Genomic DNA, 24,836 nt, shown 5'->3' on the forward strand with positions numbered 1-24,836 from the left:
CCAAACGTGGACAAAAGAGCTGAACTCCAGAGGTGAGATGAGGGTGACTGCCCTTGACATCAAGGCAGCATTTGACCAAGTGTGGCATCAAGGAGCCCTAGCAAAACTGGTGTAAATGGGAATCCGGAGAAAACTCTCTACTGGTTGGAGTCATACCTAGCACAAAGGAAGATGGTTGTGGTTGTTGGACGTCAATCATCTCAGTCGTAGGACATCACTGCAGGAGTTCCTCAGGGTAGTTTCCGAGACCCAACCATCTTTAGTTGCTTCATCGATGTTCTTCCCTTCATCATACGATCAGAAGTGGGGATGTTCGCTGATGATTGCACAATGCTCAGAACCATTCACGACTCCTCAGATACTGAAGCAGCCGATGTCCATATGCAGCAAGGTCTAGACAACATTCAAGCTTGGGTTGATAAGTGGCAAGTTACATTTGTGCCACACACACGCCAGGCAATGACCATCTCCAACAGGAGAGAATCTAACCATCTTCCCATGACATTCAATGGCATTACCATCGCTAAATTCCCCACTATCAACATCCTGGGGGTTACCATTGACCAGAAACTGAACTGGACCAGCCACATAAATACTGTGACTACAAGAGCAGGTCAGAAGCTGGGAATTCTGCAGTGAGTAACTCCCCAAAGTCTGTCCACCATCTACCAGTCACAAGTCAGGAGTGTGATGGAATACTCTCCAGTTTGCCTGGATGAGTGCAGTTCCAACAACACTCCAGAAGCTCGACACCATCCAGGACAAAGCAGGCTGACTGGCATTCCATCCACCACCTTCAATATTCACACCCTCCACCACCGACACACAGTGGCAGCAGTGTGTACCAGCTACAAGATGCAATGGCTCACCAGGGCTCCTTCAACAACACCTTCCGGGCCTGCAGCCTCTGCCACCTGGAAGGATGCGGGCGGTGGATGCAGGGGCACCGACACCTGTGGGTTCCTATTCGGGCCACACACCATTCTGACTTTGAGCTGTGTTGGGATTCCTTCAACATCACTGCGTCAAACTCCTGGTGCTCCCTTCCTGGCAGCACTGTCGGTGTGCCTGCACCACGTGGACTGTGGTGGTTCGGGCGGTTGGCGTGGCTTGCCTCCACCTTCTCGGGGGCGATTGGACATGGACAATGGCCTGGCCAGCGACGTCCACATCCCGTGAAAGAATAAAGAAAAAAATATCCTGGCTTTATTAATAGGGGCATAGAGAACAATAGCAAGGAGTTTATGTTGAACATGTTTAATTCACTAGTTTGGTCTCTGCTGGAGCATTACGTCCAGTTCTGGGTGCCGGACTTTAGGAAAGATGTGAAAGCATTGGAGAGAGTGCAGAAAAGATTCACAAGAATGGTTTCTGGGATGAGGAACTTCAGTTATGAAGATAGGTTGGAGAAGTTGGGATTGTTTTCCTTAAAGAAGAGAAGGCTAAGAGGTGATTTGATAGAGGTATTCAAGATCATGAGGGATCTGGACAGAGTAGATAGAGAGAAACTGTTCCCAATCCATGAAAAGATCGATAATAAGGGGGCACAGTTGGCAAATGAAGCAAAAGCGATATGAGGAAAAAAAGTTTCACACAGCGAGTGGCTACGGCCTGGAATGCACTACCTGAGAGTGTGGTGGAGGCAGATTCAATCGAGGCATTCAAAAGGGAATTAGACTGTTATCTAAAAAGGTAGAATGTGCAGCGTTACACAGAGAAGGTGGAAGAATAGCACTCGGTGAATTGCTCATTTGGAGAGCAAGTGCAGACACGATGGGCCAAATAGTCTTCTTCTGTACTGTAATAATTCCGTGATTCTGATCCCTTTTTTTGGTCTCTTAGTGCCAGTTCCCTTGATTTAGTCTCAGTAAGGAAACTTGCTGTCACCACCTCTGCACCCCATTCCTTCACTCACCAGCTTCTGATCTGTTTCTTGACTTTCTTTTTCAACACTCCTGTTTTTCCTCTTTTTAATGGGATACAATGCTAGACTTCTTTCCCATCGATCTCCCAGCTTTTCAATTTCCCTTTACTATCTAATTTAAAGCAATTTTGGGTTTAAAGGGATTAAAGGGTATGGGGCGAAAGCCGGAACAGGTTACTGAGTTGGATGATCAGCCATGATCATAATGAATGGCGGAGCAGGCTCGAAGGGCCGAATGGCCTACTCCTGCTCCTATTTTCTATGTATAATTTTTTAATTGCACAGCGGAGAGTGCACGACACTCCCCTCTTGCGTCTGTAAGGAACAGGTGGGAGCTGAGCACTCAAACCCAATGGCAAAAACATGAACGGCCAAAGAGAACAGGAAAAATGCGATGCTGTGATTGGAGGACCAGCGTGTACGAGCGGGGGAAGAGGTATGAATGGAACTCAGCCAATATGCTCCTGACCTTTTGAACTCTCTTCCCAAACACTTTCTCCACATTGCCCTGCCTTCAGCCGCAACTTCACAGAATCATAGAATTGCGACAGTGCAGAAGGAGGCCATTCGGCCCATCATGTCTGCACTGGCTCTCTGAAAGAACAGCCCCATCAGTTCCATTCCCCTGCCTTCTCCCCATAACTCTGCATATTTTTCCTTTTCATATAACTGTCTAATTCCCTTTTGAATGCCTCGATTGAACCTGCCTCCACCACATTCTCAGGCAGTGCATTCCAGACCTTAACCACTCGCTTCGTGAAAATGTTTTTCCTCATGTCACTTTTGCTTCTCTTACCAAATACTTTAAATCTGTGCCCTCTCATTCTCGATCCTTTCACAAGTGAGAACAGTTTCTCTCTATCTACTCTGTCCAGACTCCTCATGATTTTGAATACCTCTATCAAATCACCTCTCAGCCTTCTCTTCTCCAAGGAAAACAGTCCCAACTTCTCCAATCTATCATCATAACTGAAATTCCTCATCTCTGGAACCATTCTTGTGAATCTTTTCTGTACTCTCTCCAATGCCCTCACGTCTTTCCTAAAGTGCGGCGCCCAGAATCCGGCTGAGGCTGAACTAGTGTCTTATATAAGTTCAACATAACTTCCTTGCTCTTGTACTCTATCTCCCTATTAGTAAAGCCCAGGATATTGTATGCTTTATTAACCACTCTCTCAACCTGTCCTGACACCTTCAATGACTTATGCATATATACACCCAGGTCCCTCTGCTCCTGCACCTCCTTTAGAATTATACCCTTTATTCTATATTATCTCTCCATGTTCTTCCTACCAAAATGAATCACTTCACATTTCTCTGCATTGAACTTCATCTGCCACCTGTCTACCCATTCTACCAACTTGTCTATGTCCTTTTGAAGTTCTACACCATCCTCCTCACAGTTCACAATGCTTCCAAGTTTCATATCATCTGCAAACTTTGAAATTGTGCCCTGTAAACCAAGGTCTAGGTCATTAATATATATCAGGACCTGATCCCTGGGGAACTCCACTACAAACCTTCCTCCAGCCCGAAAAACATTCATTGACCACTTTGTTTCCTGTCACTCAGCCAATTTTGTATCCATGTTGCTACTGTCCCTTTTATTCCATGAGCTATAATTTTGCTCACAAGTTTGTTGTGTGGCACTGTATCAAATGCCTTTTGAAAATCCATGTACACCACATCAACAGCATTGCCCTCATCAACCCTCTCTGTTACCTCCTCAAAAAACTCCAGCAAGTTAGTCAAACATGATTTTCCCTTTAGAAATACATGCCGGCTTTCCTTAATTATCTTGCATTTATCCATGTGACTATTTATTTTGTCCCGAATTATTTTTTCTAGAAGTTTTCCCACCACCAAAGTTAAACTAACTGGCCTGTAATTGCTGGGCTTATCTTTACACCCTTTTTTGAACAAGGGTGGAATGTTTGCAATTCTCCAGTCCTTTGGCATCACCCCTGAGTCTAAGGAAGACTGAAAAATTATGGCCAGTGCCTCTGCAATTTCCACCCTCACTTCCCTCAGTAACCTTGGATGCATCTCATCTGGCCCTGGTGCTTTATTCACTTTAAGTACAGACAGCCTATCTAATACTTCCTCTTTATCAATTTTAAACCCCTCTAATGCCTGACTTACCTCCTTTTTCAACATTGCCTGGGTTGCATCTTTTTCCTTGGTAAAAACAGATGTAAAGTATTCATTTAATACCTCAGCTATGCCCTCTGTCTCCAGGTGTAAATCCCCTTTCTGGTTCCTAATCAGCCCTAGTCCTCCTTTTACCACCTTTTTGCTATTCATATGTCTATAGAAAACTTTGTGATTTCCTTTAATGCTAGCTGCCAGTCTCTTTTCATGCTCTCTCTTTGCTTCCCTTATTTGCTTTTTCACTTCCTCTCTGGACCTTCTATATTCAGCCTGGTTCTCAATGATATTTTCTACCTGCCATCTGTCATAAGCTCACTTTTGTCTACTTTATCTTAATCTCTACCTCGTTTGTCATCCAGGGAGCTCTGGATTTGTTTGCTCTACTTTTCCCCTTTGAGGGAACATACGTTGACTGTGCCCGAACTATCTTTCTTTGAAGGTAGCCCATTGTTCATGTACCGGTTTTCCTGCCAGCTTTTGACTCCAATTTATTCGCCCCAGCTCCATTCTTACCCCATTGAAGTTGGCCTTCCCCCAATTAATTATTCTTACCCTGGATTGTTCTTTGTCCTTTTCCATTGTCAGCCTAAACCTTATGATAAAATGATCACTATCCCCTAAATGCTCTCCTTAATCCACTTGGCCCACCTCATTCCCAAGAACCAGGTCTAGCAGTGCCTCCTTTCTCATTGGACTAGAAAACATACTGTTGTAGAAAATTGTCCTGAACACACTCGAGGAACTCTTGCCCCTCACTGCCCTTTATCCCAGTCTATGCTTGGATAATTAAAGTCACCCATTATGACTAACCTATAATTTTTGCACCTCTGTAATTTCCTTGCAAATTTGTTCCTCCACATCCTTCCCACTCGCTGGTGGCCTATAGACAACACCGAGCAATGTAACTGCACCTTTTTTGTTCCTTAGCTCTAGCCAAATTGATTCTCTTCTGGACCCCTCTGTGACATCTTTTTTCTCCAGCACTGCAATGCTCTCCTTAATCAATACTGCCACCCCTCCCCATTTTTTCCCTTCTCTATCTTTCCTGAACACCTTGTATCCAGGAATACTTAACACCCAGTCCTGCCCTTCTTTGAGCCAGGTCTCTGTTATAGCCACAACATCATATTTCCAGGTTGAGTGACCGCTTTGCAGAACACCTTCGCTCAGTCCGAAAGCATGACTCCAAGCCTCCGGTTGCTTGCCATTTAAACACACCCCCCTGCTCTCATGCTCACATCTCTGTCCTGGACTTGCTGCAGTGTTCCAGTGAACATCAATGCAAGCCCGAGGAACTGCATCTGATTTATCGATTAGGTACGCCACAACCTGCCGGACTGAACATTGAGTTCAATAATTTCAGAGCAAGACGGGCCTCCCTTTTCATTTTTAGTTATTTTTTTCCTTTTTATTATTTTTTATTTGTTCATTTATTTTAGTTTGTTTCATTTTTCCCATGTGCCTACTCACTGTTTTTTTTTCATGTTTGTGCTTTGGACCAGGGCTGTTCATTATTCCGTCATTTAACACCCTCTCTGCACTAACACTTTGTCTTTCACCACATCATTAACATACCATTTGCCTTTGCTCCATGACTCTCTGGTCAGTTATTCTCTGTGACCCGCTGTCCTATCAACACCTCTTTTGTTATCTCTTGCCTCACCCCCGCTTTATTTGCTTAAAACCTATTACATTTCTAACATTTGCCAGTTCTGATGAAAGGTCACTGACCTGAAATGCTAACTCTGCTTCTCTCTCCACAAATGTTGCCGGACCTGCTGAGTATTTCCAGCATTTCTTGTTTTTATTCCAGATTTTCAGCATCTGCAGTATTGTGCTTTTATTTTACTCTTTGTTTCCTGTTTCTCAATGAATTTCGTATCTATGTTGCGACTGTCCCTTTTATTCGCTGAGCTATAATTTTGCTCACAAGTTTGTTGTGTGGCACTGTATCAAATGTCTTTTGGATGTCCATATACACCACATCAACAGGATTTCCCTCATTAATCCTCTCTGTTACTTCTTCAAAAAACAAGTTCGTCAAACATGATTTTCCCTTCACGAATCCACACTGGCTTTCCTTAATTAACCCACATTTGTCCATGTGGCTTTTAAATTGGCCCTGCATTATTGTTTCTAGAAGTTTCCCCACCACCAAAATTGAACTGACTGGCCTGCAGTTGCTGGGCTTTTTGAACAAGGGTGTAACGTTTGCAATTCTCCAGTTCTCTGGCACCATCCAGAGTTCCTTAGCAGTTTTTTCCTATGAAGGCTTTTCTACTTTTAAAGGAATTTCATTAGAAATGATTTCTATTCTATTAGATTGGTAGTTTATATTACAAACATTTATTACTCTTTGAATTCTCAGAAATCCTGAATGAAACTTGGAAAGACACTGAAATGAATTGGAGAGAAGCCAATGGCTGGTGAACGTGAGAGAAAAACCACAATACCCAGAAAGCAGCGGGGCGGCACCAGTACTCACGTGATGTGAGCGTGATGATGCAATCACGTAAGGCTCTGCGTCGGCAAGTGGTTGCTACGAGGTGAGAGGAGGTGGTTGAAAGAAGAAGAGGACGCGGGTGGTGACACAGAGACACAAGGCAGAAAGAGGCAGCAACTATGGCGAGGGAGGTATTGTTCAAGGTAAAGGGAGTCACTGAACAAAATCTGCAGCGGCTGTTTTTTCACTGGACATTGGTTTAATGGGAGGACAAGGGGACACAGGCCGCAAACTCAGAAGCACTGACTGCAGAGCGGGTTAGAGTCGGCACAGTACAGAGGGCACCGTGGTGGCCATACTGGGGTACTGCAGGGGCAAGGTGTCAGCAGCACCCTGACTGCATTAGGGGCATGGTGTCAGCAGCACCCTGACTGCATTAGGGGCATGGTGCCAGCAGCACCCTGACTGCATTAGGGGCATGGTGCCAGCAGCACCCTGACTGCAGGGGCAAGGTGTCAGCAGCACCCTGACTGCATTAGGGGCATGGTGCCAGCAGCACCCTGACTGCAGGGGCAAGGTGTCAGCAGCACCCTGACTGCATTAGGGGCAAGGTGTCAGCAGCACCCTGACTGCATTAGGGGCAAGGTGTCAGCAGCACCCTGACTGCATTAGGGGCACGGTGCCAGCAGCACCCTGACTGCATTAGGGGCATGGTGCCAGCAGCACCCTGACTGCATTAGGGGCAAGGTGTCAGCAGCACCCTGACTGCATTAGGGGCACGGTGCCAGCAGCACCCTGACTGCAGGGGCAAGGTGTCAGCAGCACCCTGACTGCATTAGGGGCATGGTGCCAGCAGCACCCTAACTGCAGGGGCAAGGTGTCAGCAGCATCCTGACTGCATTAGGGGCACGGTGCCAGCAGCACCCTGACTACATTAGGGGCACGGTGCCAGCAGCACCCTGACTGCATTAGGGGCACAGTGCCAGCAGCACCCTGACTGAAGGGGCACGGTGCCAGCAGCACCCTGACTGCGATAGGGGCACGTGTCAGCAGCACCCTGACTGCATTAGGGGCACGGTGCCAGCAGCACCCTAACTGCGATAGGGGCAAGGTGCCAGCAGCACCCTAACTGCGATAGGGGCACGGTGCCAGCAGCAGCCTGACTGCAGGGGCACGGTGCTAGCAGCACCCTGACTTTTTAGGGGCACAGTGCCAGCAGCACCCTGACTGCATTAGGGGCACGGTGCCAGCAGCACCCTGACTGCAGGGGCACGGTGCCGGCAGCACCCTGACGTTTTAGGGGCACAGTGCCAGCAGCACCCTGACTGCAATAACCTGACTGCAATAGGGGCACGGTGCCGGCAGCACCCTGACTGCGATAACCTGACTGCAATAGGGGCACGGTGCCGGCAGCACCCTGACTGCATTAGGGGCACGGTGCTGGCAGCACCCTGACTGCATTAGGGGCACGGTGCTGGCAGCACCCTGACTGCATTAGGGGCACGGTGCTGGCAGCACCCTGACTGCATTAGGGGCACGGTGCTGGCAGCACCCTGACTGCATTAGGGGCACGGTGCCAGCAGCACCCTGACTGCATTAGGGGCACGGTGCCGGCAGCACCCTGACTGCATTAGGGGCACGGTGCCAGCAGCACCCTGACTGCAGGGGCACGGTGCCGGCAGCACCCTGACTTTTTAGGGGCACAGTGCCAGCAGCACCCTGACTGCAATAACCTGACTGCAATAGGGGCACGGTGCCGGCAGCACCCTGACTTTTTAGGGGCTCGGTGCCAGCAGCACCCTGACTTTTTAGGGGCACGGTGCCAGCAGCACCCTGACTTTTTAGGGGCACGGTGCCAGCAGCACCCTGACTGCAGGGGCACGGTGCCGGCAGCACCCTGACTGCAATTACCTGACTGTGATAGGGGCACGGTGCCGGCAGCACCCTGACTGTGATAGGGGCACGGTGCCAGCAGCACCCTGACTGCGATAGGGGCACAGTGTCCTCCTGATATTTCGTTTGCTGTTTGAAATGTTTCACCTTGTCTTTTTTTCATTGTAACCCTTGTTGATTCTACAACAGTTCCTGTAAGTGAAGAAATTTAGTCCTCTAATTTTTCTGTTGTTGTTTGTTTGTGGTTGGGGAGTGAAAGAGGGACCACAGATGAGCTTCATCCAGTCAACATCCACATGCGCATTTCTGATAGAGCTTTCCTAATAGGCAGTCTTCTATTTCCGACACCTTCCACCCATGCAAGTTTGAAAAGAGAAAAGTACTAGAAGGGTCACTGACCCGAAACGTTAACTCTGCTTCTCTTTCCACAGATGCTGAGTGTTTCCAGCATTTCTTGTTTTTATTAAAGTATTATGTATCACGTTTTATGATGTCCCAAAGCACTTTACAGCCAATTAAGTATTTTTGGAGTGTTGTCACTCTCCTCTAATTCAGCTGGTTATCAGTTCAAGCCCCATTGTAGAGATTTGAGTACAAAATCCAGGCTGACACTCCAGTGTAGTACAGAGGGTGCTCTGCACTGTTGAAGGTGTCTCAGTTTGGATGAGATGTTAAACCAAGGCCCTGTCTGCTCTCTTAGGTGAAAGGACAAAGCAGACCACTTGATTGACACCATTCACCACCTGAAACATTCACTCCCTCCACCACCAGTGCACAGTGGCAGCAATGTGTACCATTTACAAGATGTGTTGCAGGAACTTGCCAAGGCTCCTTCGACAGCACCTTCCAAACCCATGACCTCTACCACTTGGAATAGTAATGGTAGTAGGTGCATGGGAGCGCCACCACCTGTAAGTTCCCCTCCACATCACACACCATCCTTCACTGTTGCTGAGTCAAAGTTCTTAACAGCACCGTGGGTGTACCTAACCATGATTCAAGAAGGTGGTTCACTACCACCACCTCAAGGGCAGTTAGGGTTGGGCAATAAGTGCTGGCCTTGCCTGTGATGCTTACATCCCATGATCACATTTTGAAAAAATTCCCAAAGCGCTATCAGAAGAATGTGAGACTTCTCCCAGTGTCCTGGCCAATATTTATCCCTCAGCTGGTCGTGTATCTCATCATCGTTTGTAAGATCTTGCCATGTGCAATCTGGATGCCATGTTTCTGAATAAAACAATGTCTACACTTCAAAAGTACGTAATTGGCTGTATAGTGCTTTGGGATGTCTGAAGGTCATGAAAGGCGTGATGTAAATGAGTGTTTTTTTTCTTTTCTTCTGTGTTTTAATCTTGTGTGGTATGCCTCCTGTGACATTTTAAATTCATTACCTTAAATTTGCTTTCTCTTTCAATCGTGCTCTTCCCCCAGGCTTAATTCAAATTTCCACATCTGCTACTGGGTGCTTTTCACAGTTATTGGCAGGAGAATTTCATGTGCTTATCCTTACACATAAAACAAGCTTGAGTTTTGTTTTCAAGCTGCACTTTGAAATCTAAAATGGAATAGTGAGGCTCGGGTTAACAACCCTCCAGTTTGCCCTCAAGTCTCTAGGAATTGAAAATTCATCTCCAGGACACTGCTGGTAGCAACCCAGGAGAAAAACTGTACTGACATATAAAAAATAATGTTTTTCTTTCATTTCCTTCTCCAATATTTTTGTTCATTAGGCTTTAAAAAAAGAAATTGAAAAAGGAGAACAAGATTGTTGGTCAGACAGTCAAGATGGGTAATAAAGAGTGTGTTTGCTTTCCAGTGGTCATGGGAAAGTGGTGCACTGTATAGATGGACAGGTCACCAGTGTGGCCAAGGGATGGTTGAAGGTGGGAGATCTTTTGATGAAACCTCCAGAAACTTGTCCAAGCAGCAATAGCTACGCTAACTGAGAGTGTTATGATTTCAGGTCTGTCACTGATAGTTGGCACTGTGCAAATCACAGTATTTATGCCTAGCACCAGCTTACCCTCACATCTCCTGACTGCTCAACTGGTGAAGGCAGTTTGTTTTGTTGGACCCCCTGTGCTGTCATTTAGGGATAACAAAAATGCACTGATCCTTAAACATTATTTCTCCTTAATGGCAGGATCTTTTCAGCAGCTGGTGTTTGAAAGTCAGTGATTGCCAACTGGGTTTAATGATTTGGGTGTGTCTTGAAGTTGAATTCTTTGCTTGTGCCTCCATTTCTGAGGAAGACAGGTGAAGAAAAATTCTTGTGAAACATTTTGCGCACTCTCTGCCTAGTGGTGGGCAAAGAATCGGGTCTTGTTCCTGACAATAGGTCTCCAGGTTGTGGCTATATCCAGAAGATTTTTATTAGACTGGTTCGTTCTTCCTTCCAGCTGACAATGACCCATTTTTAACTTAGTGCCTGCAGGTGAGGGAGAGAAGAAAGTCAGTTGGAGTAAGACTCCCAACATTTTCTCTGTTTCCTCATTCTGGGTCTGTGTGCATCATACTAGACAGTCGAGGTGACATCTTTGAGCCTCTGCCAGTTCCAGGATATGCATGAGCATATCCAGTGATGCTCACATTCCATGAATGAATTTTAAAAAATGCAATGAAGAACAGGGGAGGTCTCCCTGGTGTCTGGGCCAATATTTAGCCCCAACCAACATCACTGAAATAAGATTATTGGATCATTTACCGCCTTGATGTTTGTTGGACCTCACTGTGGACCAATTGGCTGCTGCGTTTCTTTTTTTTTATTCGTTTGAGGGATGTGGGCATCGCTGGCCAGGCCAGAATTTATTGCCCATCCCTAATTGTCCTTGAGAAGGTGGTGGTGAGCTGCCTTCTTGAACTGCTGTAGTCCTTGAGGTGTAGGTACACCAACAGTGCTATTAGGAAGGGAGTTCCAGGATTTTGACCCAGCGACAGTGAAGGAACGGCGATGTAGTTCCAAGTCGGGATGGTGTGTGACTTGGAGGGAAACTTTGCAGGTGGTGGTGTTTCCATGCATCAGCTGCCCTTGTCCTTTTGGGTGGTAGAGGTCATGGGTTTGGAAGGTGCTGTTGAAGGAGCCTTGGTGCATTGCTGCAGTGCATCTTGTAGATGGTACACACTGCTGCCACTGTGCGTCGGTGGTGGATGGGGTGCCTATTAAGCAGGCTGCTTTGTCCTGGATGGTGCTGAGTTTCTTGTGTGTTCTTGGAGCTGCACCCATCCAGGCAAGTGGAGAGTATTCCATCACACTCCTGGCTTGTTCCTTGTAGATGGTGGACAGGCTTTGGGGAGTCAGGAGGTGAGTTACTCGTCGCAGGATTCCTAGCCTCTGACCTGCTCTTGTAGCCATAGCATTTATGTGGCTGGGGCTGGTCCAGTTCAGTTTCTGTTCAATGGTAATCTCCAGGATGTTGATCATGGGTGATTTACTGATGGAGTCAATGGGAATCAGGGGGAAATGGTTTCTTACCTCCTGTTTGAGATGGTCATTGCCTGGAGCTTGTGTAGCAGGAATGTTACTTGCCAATTATCAACCCAAGCTGAGATGTTGTTCGGGTTTTCCTGCATATGGATATGGACTGCTTCAGTATCTGAGGAGTCGCGAATGGTGCTGAACATTGTGCAATCATCAGTGAACATATCCACTTCTGATCTTATGGAGGGAAGGTCATTGATGAAGCAGCTGAAGATGGTTGGGCCTCGGACACTACCCTGAGGAACTCCTGCAGTGATGCCCTGGGACTGAGATGATTGACGTCCAACAACCACGGCCATCTTCCTTTGTGCCAGGTATGACTCCAACCAGCAGAGAGTTTTTCCTGTGGTTCCCATTGACTCCAGTTTTGCTAGGACTCCTTGATGCAATACTTGGTCAAATGCTGCCTTGATGTTTGGACCAAGGCTGTAATGAGGTCAAGAGCTGAGTGGCCCTGGTGGAACCCAAACTATGCATCAGTGAGCAGGTTATGGTTGAGTAAGTACTGCTTGATAGCATTGTCGATGATACCTTCCATCACTTTGCTGATGATCGGGAGTAGACTGATGGGGCGGTAATTGGCTGTGTTGGATTTGTCCTGTTTTTTGTGCACAAGCCATACCTGGGCCATTTATCACATTGCCGGGTAGATTGAGTGTTTTGTTGCATCGCAACAGGGACTACTCTTCAAAAGTACTTCAATGGCTGTAAAAATATTTGGGATATCCTGAGACACTCCATAAATTCAAGCTTTTTCTTCTCTTGATTATATATCAATGCCGATCAGTATGATACTGCATCTTTTGCTGGCTGTTTGGTTTGTCTGGTCACTAATCTTGCCCTGACGGTGCATACTATAGTTTAATTATCTTGTTTCTGTATCTGCTAACTCACTTACAAACATACGAATTAGGAGCAGAAGTAGGCCACTCGGACCCTCGAGCCTGCTCCGCCATTCAATATTTAAAAAAAATTTATTTAGAGATACAGCACTGAAACAGGCCCTTCGGCCCACCGAGTCTGTGCCGACCAACAACCACCCATTTATACTAATCCTACATTAACCCCATATTCTCTACCACATCCCCACCATTCTCCTACCACCTACCTACACTAGGGGCAATTTACAATGGCCAATTTACCTGTCAACCTGCAAGTCTTCGGAGGTGGGAGGAAACCGGAGCACCCGGCGGAAACCCACGCAGACACAGGGAGAACTTGCAAACTCTGCACAGGCAGTACCCAGAACTGAACCCGGGTCACTGGAGCTGTGAGGCTGCGCTGCTAACTACTGCGCCACTGTGCCGCCCTCAAATAGATCATGGCTGATCTGTTTGTGTTTCGAATTCCACACTCCCATCTACCCCCAATAACCTTTGATTCCCTTGCGTAACGAATCTATCTACCTCCGCCTTAAAAATATTCAATGACCCCGTCTCCAGCATCTTCTGAAGTAGAGAGTCCCAAAGTCGCACAACCTTCTGAGCGAAAAAGATCCTCCTCATCTCTATCCTAAAAGGGCGACTCCTAATTTTAAAACATTGCCCCCTAGTTCTGGGATCACCCAGAATAGGAAACATCTTTTCCACATCCACCTTGTCAAGACCGTTCAGGATATTATATATCTCAATCAAGTCTCCCCTCACTCTTCTGAACTCCAGTGAAAACAAGCCCAGTCTGTTCCGGAGTTCCGAAGAAGGGTCACTGACCCGAAACGTTAACTCTGCTTCTCTTTCCACAGATGCTGCCAGACCTGCTGAGTGATTCCAGCATTTCTTGTTTTTATCCCAGTCTGTCCGCCCTTTCCTCATAAGACAACCCGCTCATTCCAGTTATCAATCGAGTAAACCTCCTCTGAACCGCCTCCAACACATTTACATCCTTCCTTAAATAAGGAGACCAAAACTGCACACAGTATTCGAGATGTGGTCTCACCAATGCCCTTTATAGCTGAAGCATAATATCCTTACTTTTATTTTCAATTCCTCTGATAATAAAGGATAACATTCCATTAGCCGCCTTTATTACTTGCTGTACCTTTTGTTACTCATGCACTAGAACACCTAGATCCCTCTGCACTTCAGAATTCTGCATTCGCTCTCCGTTTAAGTAATAGTCTGCTTTTTTATTCTTCCTGCCAAAGTGAACAACTTCACATTTTCCCACATTACACTCCATCTGCCAGATTTTTGTCCACTCACTGAACCTGTCTATGTTGGTCTGCAACCTCCTATGTCCTCTTCACAACATACTTTCCTACCTATCTTTGTGTCATCTGCAAATTTAGCAACCATGCCATCACTCCCCTCATCTAAGTCATTGATATAAATTGTAAAAAGTTGAGGCCCCAGCACAGACCCCTGTGGGACTCCATTCGTCGCATCCTGCCAGTCAGAAAAGGACCCATTTATGCATACTCTCTGCTTTCTGCCAGCCAGCCAATCTTCTATCCATAATAATAAAAGAAAAGTACTGCAGATGCTGGAAATCTGAAATAAAAACAAGAAATGCTGGAAATACTCAGGTCTGGCAGCATCTGTGGAGAGAGAAGCAGAGTTAATGTTTCAGATCAGTGACCTTTCGTCAGATGATGAAGGGTCACAGACCTGAAACATTAACTCTGCTTCTCTCTCCACAAATGCTGCCAGACCTGCTGAGTATTTCCAGCATTTCTTGTTTTTATTTCAATCTTCTATTCATGCAAACGTTAAATAAGCTGCTACTTTGCGTAATAACCTTTTATGTGGCACATTGTCAGATGCCTCCTGGAAATCCAAGTACAGAACGTCAATGGGATTCCCTTTATCCGCAGCACATGTTACTCCTTCAAAGAACTCCAACAAATTGGTCAGAAATTTTCCCTTTCACAAATCCAGATTACCTTGAGTTTTTCTAAGTGCCCAGCTATAACCTCCTTAATGATCGATTCTAACACCTTCCCTACAACCGATGTCAAGCTAACTGGCCAATAGTTACCTGTTTTCAGCCTCCCCCACTTCTTGAATAGAGGGGTTATATTTGCTACTTTCCAGTCTGATAGAACCTTTCCAGAATCCAGCGAATTTTGAAAATTAACACCAATGCATCTACTATCTCATTAGCAATCTCTTTTGAAACCCTAGAATGAAGTCCATCAGGACCTGGGGACTTGTCCGCTCGCAGCTCCAGCAGTTTGGTCAGTACCACTTCCCTGGTGATTGTAATTTCACCAAGTTCCTCTCTTCCTTCCACCTCCTGATTTGCAGCTATTGCTGGAATGTTTTTTGAATCCTCTGTAGTGAAGACAGAAGCAAGATATTTGTTCATTGCACCTGCCATTTTCCTTATTATCTACTATTAACTCCCCATTCTCACTCTCTAGAGGACAAACACTCACTTTACTTACTCTTTTCCTTTTAAATACCTGTGGAAACTCTTGCTATCCATTGTTACATTTCTAGCTAGCTCACTCGCTTGTTCCTAGCAATATAGTTATCAGCGCTGTTAGAAATATAGAGGCCTACCTTTCCTACACCCTGCCACACACACTACCATCAACATGGGGACCTTCTTCCCTCCACTGCAACCCCCTCCCCCCACCCCCGGCTACCACTGACACCACAAACAAAGTAAAGCTAATTTTTCCTTCACCTTCGCCCTACCGTCCTATGCAATCACACCAGGCTGTACCTTGGCCCTGACTGCCCAGCATAGTTCAGACTGTTGCTAAAGAACATCTATAAATAGCTGCTCTAATCTGTTGATATCAGGGAATAAGGAGGAACCTCGCCATTGGCTTGTTTCTGGTCTGGTGCTAAGTAATTTATCTCTCCCCCACCCCCTCCCCACCCAGACACACCTTCTCTTCCATAGAATTAAAGTCTCAGCTTATTTTTGTTTGGAAATAACTATTAATTTACAGCACCAAAGGAGACAATTTAACCCATTGTGTCTGTGTCAGCTCTTTGCTGGAGCCTTTTCAAAACTGATCTGTCTGCCTGACACTCTTCACATAGTCCTGCATCAATCTAAAACTAATCCCACTGCCCTGCCCTCTCCCCTCTCCCCATAGCACTGTATCAAATTTTATCCACTTGCTCTGAAAATATGCAATGGTTATGCTCTGTTGCAAAACATTCCTTGCTCCAACAGTCCTCTGCATAAAAGAAATTCTCCTGACCCCTCTCCTCACTCTCTCGATGAGTTGATGACCCATTGTCACTGAACCATCCCACATAACACTGGAAATCTGAAACAAAAATTCAGAGACCAAATCTCACAGTGCATAAATCAGCACCCGTGGAGTGAACACAATCAAGGTTTCAGATTCATATCATTCCTCAGGATTGGAAAAGCAAAGGGTGAATGAGCCTAACGGTGGACTGAAAAATTTGAGCCAGACCTTTCAGGCGCGAAGTTAGGGAACACTTCACGCAATGGGTGGTAAAAATTTAAAACTCTCTTCCACAAATTGCAATTGACGCAAAATTAATTGTGAATTTTAAAACTGAGATGGAGACGTTTTTTCTTGGCCAAAGCTATTAAGGAATATGGGGTAAAGGCGGGTATATGGAGTTGTGTCCTAGATCAGCCATGATCACATTGATTGGTGGAACAAGCCTGAGGATTTAAATAGCTTACTTCTGTTCCTATGTTCCTAACCAGAAAAAACGGAGAGGATATGTCAGTGACATAATACAGCAGGTCCTCTCAGATAGTAATAGTAGTTTCTCATTTAGTAGAAGTATTTAAGGAAGTCAAAGACGTTAAAGAAAGAAGGGACCTACGAAAAGCAAAGGAAGTGAGGGGTCCAAGGAGGAGAGAGATGAGAAACACAGAAAAGCTGGGGGCCAGGTTTGAAACTGAAGCAGAAATGACTGGTACTATACAGTGGGCCCTTCAGCTCTGAACAGGTCAACAGAGAGGGTGCAGCTCCCCTACTAGCACTGTGTTATAACGAAAGTTCGCTTTCCTCCTGTCCCCCCAGCAAAGCATAAACCCATTTACTCTTCCACTTTCCCAAGGCACTGACTGATCCAACACCAGCAACCCAATATTGTAAAAGCCATGAAGATATAACTGAAGTCCAAAGTTACAGAAGTTAGGAAAAGGAAACTGATGTGGCACTGGCAAGGCTGCCATTTATCACCCAACCCTAGTTACCCTCAATTTGATGGTGAGTCGCCACATTATTGAACTGCAGCAGTCTGTGTGGTGAAGGTACTCCCTCAGGTTGGGGCTTGCAGGATTTTGACCCAGCGACAATGCAATATATTTCCAAATCAGGATGGTGTATGACTTGAAAGAGAGCTAGGAGCCGATGGTGTTCCCATGCACCTGCTGCCCTTGTTGTGCTAGGTGGTGGAGTTGTGGGTTTGGAAATTTTTTTAAAATTCACTCATGGGATGTGGGGGTTGCTGGCAAAGCCAGCATTTACTGCCTTTAACTGAGTGGCTTGCTAGGCCATTTCAGAGAGCAATTAAGAGTCAACCACATTGTTGTGGGTCGAGAGTCACATGTAGGCCCGACCAAGTAAGGACAGCAGATTTCCTTCCCTGAAGACATTAGTGAACCAAATCGGGCTTTACAACAATCCAATAGTTACAAAGTCACGAAATGCTGGAACTACTCAGCAGGTCTGGCAGCATCTGTGGAAAGAGAAGCAGAGTTAACATTTCAGGTCACTGACCCGAAACGTTAACTCTACTTCTCTTTCCACAGATGCTGCCAGACCTGCTGAGTGGTTCCAGCATTTCTTGTTTTTATTTCAGATTTCCAGCATCCGCAGTATTTTGCTTTTATTTTAGTTACAAAGTCACCATTAGTGAGACTAGCTTTTTACTCCAGACTTATTAATGCACTCAATTTAAATTCCCCAACTTCTGTGGTGGGATTTGAACTCATCTCTGGATTATTAATCCACATCCCTGGATTACTAGTCTAGTAATATAACCACTATGCTACTGTTTCCTATAAGTGTGTTATTGAAGAAGCCTTGACAAGTTGCTGCAGTGCATCTTGTATCTGGTACATACTGCAATAAAACCCCAAAACACTGGAAGCACAGTTCAGGCAGAATTTGTGGAGGGAGGGAGGTAGTGTTAACGTTTCATGTCTCCTGACCCTTAGTTAGAACCCAAAGGACCTGAAAGCATTGACCTTTCTCTTCCACAGCTGCTGCCTGACCTACTGACTGTTTGTTTCTAGCAGTTTCTGTTTTTATCACTGAACTGAGCACTCAGTCCAAAGGCGTTGCAGATAACCCAGAGACAGAGATACTGTTCCTAAAACTCACGGCAGAACAAGAGCCCTGGGACGTAATAGGGTCAGAGTATGGTGGGTAGGGGTATTAAAGTTGTAAGCAAGGAGCCTGGACCCAGGGCTGTAAAAATTGCCCCTCTGTGCAAATGGATCAAGTTGTACAGCACCAATAGCCGCTTCCTGAATGAGTAGTTGACAGATAATTTCACTCACCAGAAGGTTTGGTAAGCAAAGACAATCTCAGTGGAATGTAAGTTAAACCTGTTAGTTTGTAGTTGACGTTGACGAGAACTGTGGAAGGTGTGGGAACAGCCAGTACCAGTGAGATGTGACTGAATTGCGACCACACGATTGAATGTAAAACCCCTCAGAATTCACAAGTTCTAAGCAGTAGGGCTGATCATAAATCAGGTCTCTGCTTCTGTTTTACTGATTATTGTCAAAGGGTAGAAATGTTTCCCTCTCACTGCCAGGTCTTGCTGCTGGGTTTACTTATTAAAGACATATTTGTTTAGTGCCTTTCACAACCTCAGGACATCCCAAAGTGCTTTGCAGCCAGTGACGTACTTTTGAAGTGTCGTCACTGTTGTAATGTTGGAAATGTAGCTGCCGTTTTGGGCACAGCAAGGTCCCACAAATAGCAATATGATAATGACCAGGTAATCTGTTTTAGTGATGTTGGTTGAGGGATAATTTAGCGGCCAGGATACCGGGAAGAACTCCTCTGCTCTTGTAAGAAATACTGTCTCTGGGATCGTTCACATGCACCTGAGAGAGCACATGTTGCCTTCAGTTTAATGTGTCAGCCTAGATTATGTGCTTAAGTCTGCAGCAGGACTTGAAGCCACAACCTGCTGACTCAGTCTTTATAATAGTTTGGGGGAAGCAGTGGAGGCATTTGGTAACTGGCTTGGTCTATTGTGTCTCCTAGCTCTTGGAGAGCAGTTGTAAGTAAACCCTAGATGAAATTATCACTTTGAACAACCCTAAACTATATGTAAGTAAGTACTATCAAATGATTTTGATCGTTTGTTTCTTATCAACTCATATTTCTTGCGTTCTAATTTATTTTTATATTTTGTTAGATGTGGCTGTGTAGACATCACTGGACTTTACTGCAGGGGACGAGGCAAGTGCCATTGATACCCTCTGCAATCTTCAGGCGACAGCTTAGCTCCCAGCCCATGAGGTATGTTACACAAGGCAGCTTGCACTTTCTTTCAAAGGCGGACTTGTTATCTTGCTAGAAACAGGTTGCTGTGGCTTGAACCTTACCAACTGCTTCAGCATTTGTGTTTTCACCGAATTATCTGACCAACACGTTAAAAGTAGGAAAATCTCAGGCAAGAAAATACCAACTGGTCCATCCAGCCTTGTGCATCCCAATGACGAGACTCCTTACCTTCCCGGAGCTGTGTAATCTACAAGAGTCTAAGAAACCAGGTTTAAAAACCCGAGGCCAATTAGGGAAAAATAAATCTGGAAAATTGTTCTCCAGTTCAGCCATGCTGATCAAAATTGAGTCTTAATTATTCATATTTTTGGAAGGGCTTAATTGGACCCAAGGCTGGAAGAAGTAAGAAAGTTTTCCATGGGTAGTTTGGAAATGAGGGCGAGTCTTTTGGATTCAGTGCATTGGGAGCCAATGGTGGTCGACAGGGATATGAATGATGGGTGAGTGAGACTTGGAATGGGGCTGGATACAGTTGTCAGAATTGCTGACTAGTTGGGCTGGTTTGGCCTTGCCTGTTTATAAGTAGCTTCAGTTACCTAGCAGTCTTAAAGGCACAGGCCTTATTGACAGCTGATCATCACAGCTGTGTCCCAGACCTAAGAGTACATCAGCAACGCTGCATGAACCCACGTGTTCATTTTGATTTCTATACTATTTCCAACCTCCCTGACACTGCTGTGGTTGAAAGGATGATGTGTTATCTATCTTTTCCTTCCCTCTATATGTCAGGCCACTGGGAAATGGATCAACATAACCGAAATCAGGAACTTACGAAGTTGCGCTGTATCACAAGCTTTAAAAAAAAAAGGCAACAATTTAGTAGAGGCTTTGTTATGAAGTTTAGGTTATACAATGATAAAGTCTGACCTTGTTTCTGTCCCTTTACAGCTATGTTCGCCGACGAGGCCTATATAAAAAGTTACTCCTTGGGGCAGTGTTTGGTGTCCCGCTGGCTGTTGGTGCCGTATTTAGCTTGTCGGATTCCCGTGACCGCAGGAGGATGAGGCTTCTGGTCGAAGGTATTAGTCGCTTCTACAGGTGAATAATGTGTTGTTTCCCTTTCGTTGTTTGTTTTCCTGAAGACCCCAATTCTATCTGGGGTATGGTTTTTTAATTGTTCATGGGAGGTGAGTGCGCTGGCAAAGCCAGCATTTGTTGCACATTCCATCCCCAGTTGCCCTTGAGAAGGTGGCAATGGGTCACCTTATCGAACTGCTTCAGAAGCTCGACACCATCCAGGGCAAAGCAGCCTGCTTGACTGGCACCCCATCCACTACCTTCAGCATTCATTCCCTCCATTAACACATAGTGGCAGCTGTGTGTACCATCTACAAGATCCACTGCAGCAACGCACTGGGGCTCCTTTAATCGCACCTTCCAAACCTGTGACCTCTTCCACCTAGAAGGACAAGGGCAGCAGATGCATGGGAACATCACCACCTACAAGTTCCCTTCCAAGCCACACACCATCCTGACTTGGAGCTATATCGCCGTTCCTTCACTGTCACTGGGTCAAAATCCTGGAACTCTCTCCATAACAGCATTGTGGATGTACCTACACTCTGGGACTGCAGCGGTTTAAGAAGGCAGCTCACCACTACCTTCTCAAGGGCAATTAGGGATGGACAATAAATGCTGGCCTCGGCAGTGATGCCCATATTCCACGAATGAACAGAAAAAAAAGGGCCGGTAGGTACACATCGTACTGTTTGGGAGGGAGTTCCAGGATTTTGACCCAGCGCCAGCGAAGGAATAGCGATTCAAGTTATGGTGGTATGTGACTTGGAAGGGAACCCACAGGCTGCCCTTGTTCTTCTAGGCGGTAGAGGTTGCGGGTTTGGAAGATGCTGTTGAAACAGCCTTGGTGAGTTGCTGCAGTGCATCTTGTAGATGGTACACTCTGCTGCCATTGTGTGTCGGTGGTTGAGGAAGTGAATGATTAAGGTAGTGGATGGGGTGCCGATCAAGCAGGCTGCTTTGTCCTGACTATTTTGGAGCTACACTCATTGAGGTAAGTGGAGAGTATTCCATCATACTCCTGACTTGTGCCTTGTAGCTGGTGGACTGGCTTTGGGGAGTGGTGGCTGCTCCCCAGAACCCTGTCCAAGCAACATCCCTCATTCCAAAGCCAAAACATAACGTTTTCATGCTGTTTGAATACAGGGAACATTGTGATTCAGGCCAGTAGTTAAGCTGACAAGGCACAGATCAGGTTTGGTCCTCCTTGTGCAGTGCATTTATATACTGAGAGATTACACATGCTCCTGTTCATAAGTATATTTAACCTGTGTTGATTCTATACTGTGTGGAAGCAATACTCAGTTTGGGTTTTTTCATCTCACTTCTGTTTCCTCACCCTGCCCCATGATGCAAGGCTCCACAAGTAACTATGAATGAATCAGGTTAATTGTTAATGTGAGAACAGGAAATAGGAACAGGAGTAGACCATACATTCCCTCTGCTTTTCAATAAGATCATGACTGATCTTTTTCAATAACTCCACTTTCCCACCCTGTTTCACTCTTGAATGTACTTAACAACTGAGCATTCAGAGCTCGCTGAGGTAAACAGTTCCAAAGATTCATAACCCTCTGAGTGAAGAAATTTCTCCTCATCTCAGTCCTAAATAGCCCACCCTTATCCTGAGACTATGACCCCTGTTGTAGACACTCTGTCCAAGGGAAATGACCCCTCAGCATTTACCCTGCAAGCCCTCTAAGAATTTTATGTTTCAATAAGATCAACTCTCACTGTTCTAAACTCCAAAGAGTATAGGCCCATTCTACTCAATCTCTCCTCAAAGGAAAGCCCTCATCTCAGGAATCAATCAATCAAAGAAGGAGGCATATGTCAGGTATAAGGAGCTAGGATCAAGCGAGTCCCTTGAGGAGTATATGGGATGTAGGACTACACTTAAGAAGGAAATTAGGAGGGCGAAAAGGGGCCATGAGATTTCCCCGGCAGATAAGATAAAGGAGAATCCTAAAAGATTCTATAAGCATATTAAGAGTAAAAGGGTAGCTAGGGAGAGAGTAAGTCCCCTTAAGGATCAGTGTGGTAATCTATGTGTGGAGCCACAGGAAATGGGCGAGGTCTTAAATGAATACTTCTCGTCTGTATTTACTGTGGAGAAGGTCATGGAAGCTAGTGAGTTCAAGGGAGGGACCAGTGATATCCTGGAGCATATCAACATTACAAAGGAGGAGGTTTTGGAGGTTTTGAAGCGCATTAAGGTGGATAAATCCCCAGGGCCTGACCAGGTGTATCCAAGGATGCTATGGGAAGCAAGGGAGGAGATTGCTGGGGCCCTGGCAGAGATTTTTGTATCATCGTTAGCCACGGGTGAGGTACCGGAAGACTGGAGGATAGCTAATGTTGTGCCTTTATTTAAGAAGGGCAGCAGGGATAAGCCTGGGAACTACAGGCCGGTGAGCCTTACATCAGTGGTGGTAAAGTTATTGGAAGGGATTCTGAGAGACAGGATTTATATGCATTTGGAAAGGCAAGGTCTGATTAGGGATAGTCAGCATGGCTTTGTGCGTGGGAAATCATGTCTCATGAATTTGATTGAGTTTTTTGAGGAGGTGACTGAGAGGATTGACGAGGGCAGGGCGGTGGACATTGTCTACATTGACTTTAGCAAGGCCTTTGACAAGGTCCCGCATGGTAGGCTGGTCCGGAAGGTTCAAACACATGGAATCCAGGGTGAGCTAGCAAGTTGGATATAAAATTGAAAATTGGCTTGGTGATAGGAGGCAGACGGTGGTAGTGGAAGGTTGTTTTTCAGATTGGAGGCCGGTGACCCAGTGGTATGCCACAGAGATCGGTGCTGGGCCCTCTGTTGTTTGTCATACATATTAATGACTTGGATGTGAATGTAGGGGGCATGATTAGTAAGTTTGCAGATGACACCAAAATTGGTGGTTTAGTGGACAGTGAAGAAGGTTGTCTAAAGTTACAACAGGATATAGATAAACTGGGAAAGTGGGCAAGGGATTGGCAAATGGAATTTAATGCAGACAAATGCGAAGTGATGCATTTTGGGAAGTTAAACCAGGGCAGGACATATACAGTGAATGGCAGGGCCCTGGGGAGTGTTGTTGAGCAGAGAGACCTTGGGGTGCAAGTACATAGTTCCCTGAAAGTGGCAACACAGGTCGACAGGGTAGTGAAGAAGGCGTATGGCATGCTTGCCTTCATCGGCCGAGGTGTTGAGTACAAGAGTTGGGACGTCATGTTACAGTTGTACATAACGTTGGTTAGGCCGCATTTGGAGTACTGTGGACAGTTCTGGTCGCCGCAATACAGGAAAGATGTGATTAAGCTAGAGAGGGTGCAGAAAAGATTCACAAGGATGTTGCCTGGTTTGGAGGGCTTGAGTTATAAAGAGTGATTGGATAGGCTGGGTCTATTTTACCTGGAGCGAAGGAGGCTGAGAGGGGACATGATAGAGGTATATAAAATTATGAGAGGCATAGATAGGGTAGATAGCCAGAGTCTGTTTCCCATGGTAGGGGTGACTAAAACTAGAGAGCATAGATTTAAGGTGAGAGGGAGGAGGTTTAAAGGGGATCAAAGGAGTAAATTTTTCACACAAAGAATAGTGGGTATCTGGAATGAGCTGCCTGAGGAGGTGGTGGAGGCAGGAACAGTAGCAACATTTAAGAGGCATCTGGACAAATACTTGAATGAGCAAGGCATAGAGGAATCTGGAATTAATGCAGGCAGGTGGGATTAGTATAGATAGGCATTATGGTCGGCATGGACGCGGTGGGCCGAAGGGCCTGTTTCTATGCTGTACGACCTGTGAACCTTCATTGCACCACCAAGCACCCCCAAGGTAAGTATATCAACAACAAAACAACTGCTGTTTATGTAGTGCCTTTAAATGTAAGGCGCTTCACAGGAGTGTTATCAAACAAAATTTGACACTGAGTCACATAAGGAGATATTAGGGCAGATGACTAAAAGCTTGGTCGAAGAGGTTAGTTTTAAGGAGCTTCTTAAAGGAGAAAAGAGATGGGGTGATGTTTAGGGAGGGAATCCCAGAGCTTACGGCTTCAGTAGCTGAAGGCACAACTGGCAGTGGTGGAGACATTAAAATCAGGGATGTTCAAGAGGCCAGAATTAGAGGGACGCAGATATCTCTGAGGGTTGTAGGGCTCGGGGAGATTACAGAGATAGGGAGGGGCAAAGCCATGGAGGTATTTGAAAACTAGGCTGAGAAATTTAAAATCAAGGCTTTGCTTACCTGGGAGCTAGTGTAGGTCAGCGAGCACAGGGGGCGGTGGGGGAATGGGACTTGGTACAAATTATCACATGAGCAGCAGAGTTTTGGATGTCCTCAAGTTTATGGAGGGTAGCATGTCGGAGGATGGCCAGGGCTCTGTTAGAATAGTCGTCTAGAGGTAACAAAGGCAGAGATGAGGGTTTCAGCAGCAGATGAGCTGAGGCAGAGTGGAATTGGGCG

General features: G+C 45.8%; 1 protein-coding gene across 4 annotated transcripts in view; it reads left to right on the forward strand.

Moving 5' to 3' along the window:
• Window positions 1-6,599: 6,599 nt before the first annotated feature.
• The window catches only part of adck5 (aarF domain containing kinase 5), an 83,058-nt gene continuing 64,821 nt past the window's right edge, over window positions 6,600-24,836 (forward strand). For 2 of the 4 annotated variants that reach the window (XM_068015756.1, XM_068015759.1), the window contains exons 1-3: window positions 6,600-6,721; window positions 19,218-19,321; window positions 20,255-20,404. In XM_068015756.1, coding sequence (XP_067871857.1) covers window positions 6,698-6,721; window positions 19,218-19,321; window positions 20,255-20,404 — 278 coding nt within the window. In that variant the 5' untranslated portion in view covers window positions 6,600-6,697. Of the gene's footprint in view, window positions 6,722-18,227; window positions 18,357-18,717; window positions 18,792-19,217; window positions 19,322-20,254; window positions 20,405-24,836 lie in introns of those variants that run through there. The other 2 variants (XM_068015757.1, XM_068015758.1) reach the window with 2 other exon arrangements.

Source organism: Heterodontus francisci, chromosome 2 (assembly GCF_036365525.1).
Source record: "Heterodontus francisci isolate sHetFra1 chromosome 2, sHetFra1.hap1, whole genome shotgun sequence".
In the NCBI taxonomy this organism is placed as follows: domain Eukaryota; kingdom Metazoa; phylum Chordata; class Chondrichthyes; order Heterodontiformes; family Heterodontidae; genus Heterodontus; species Heterodontus francisci.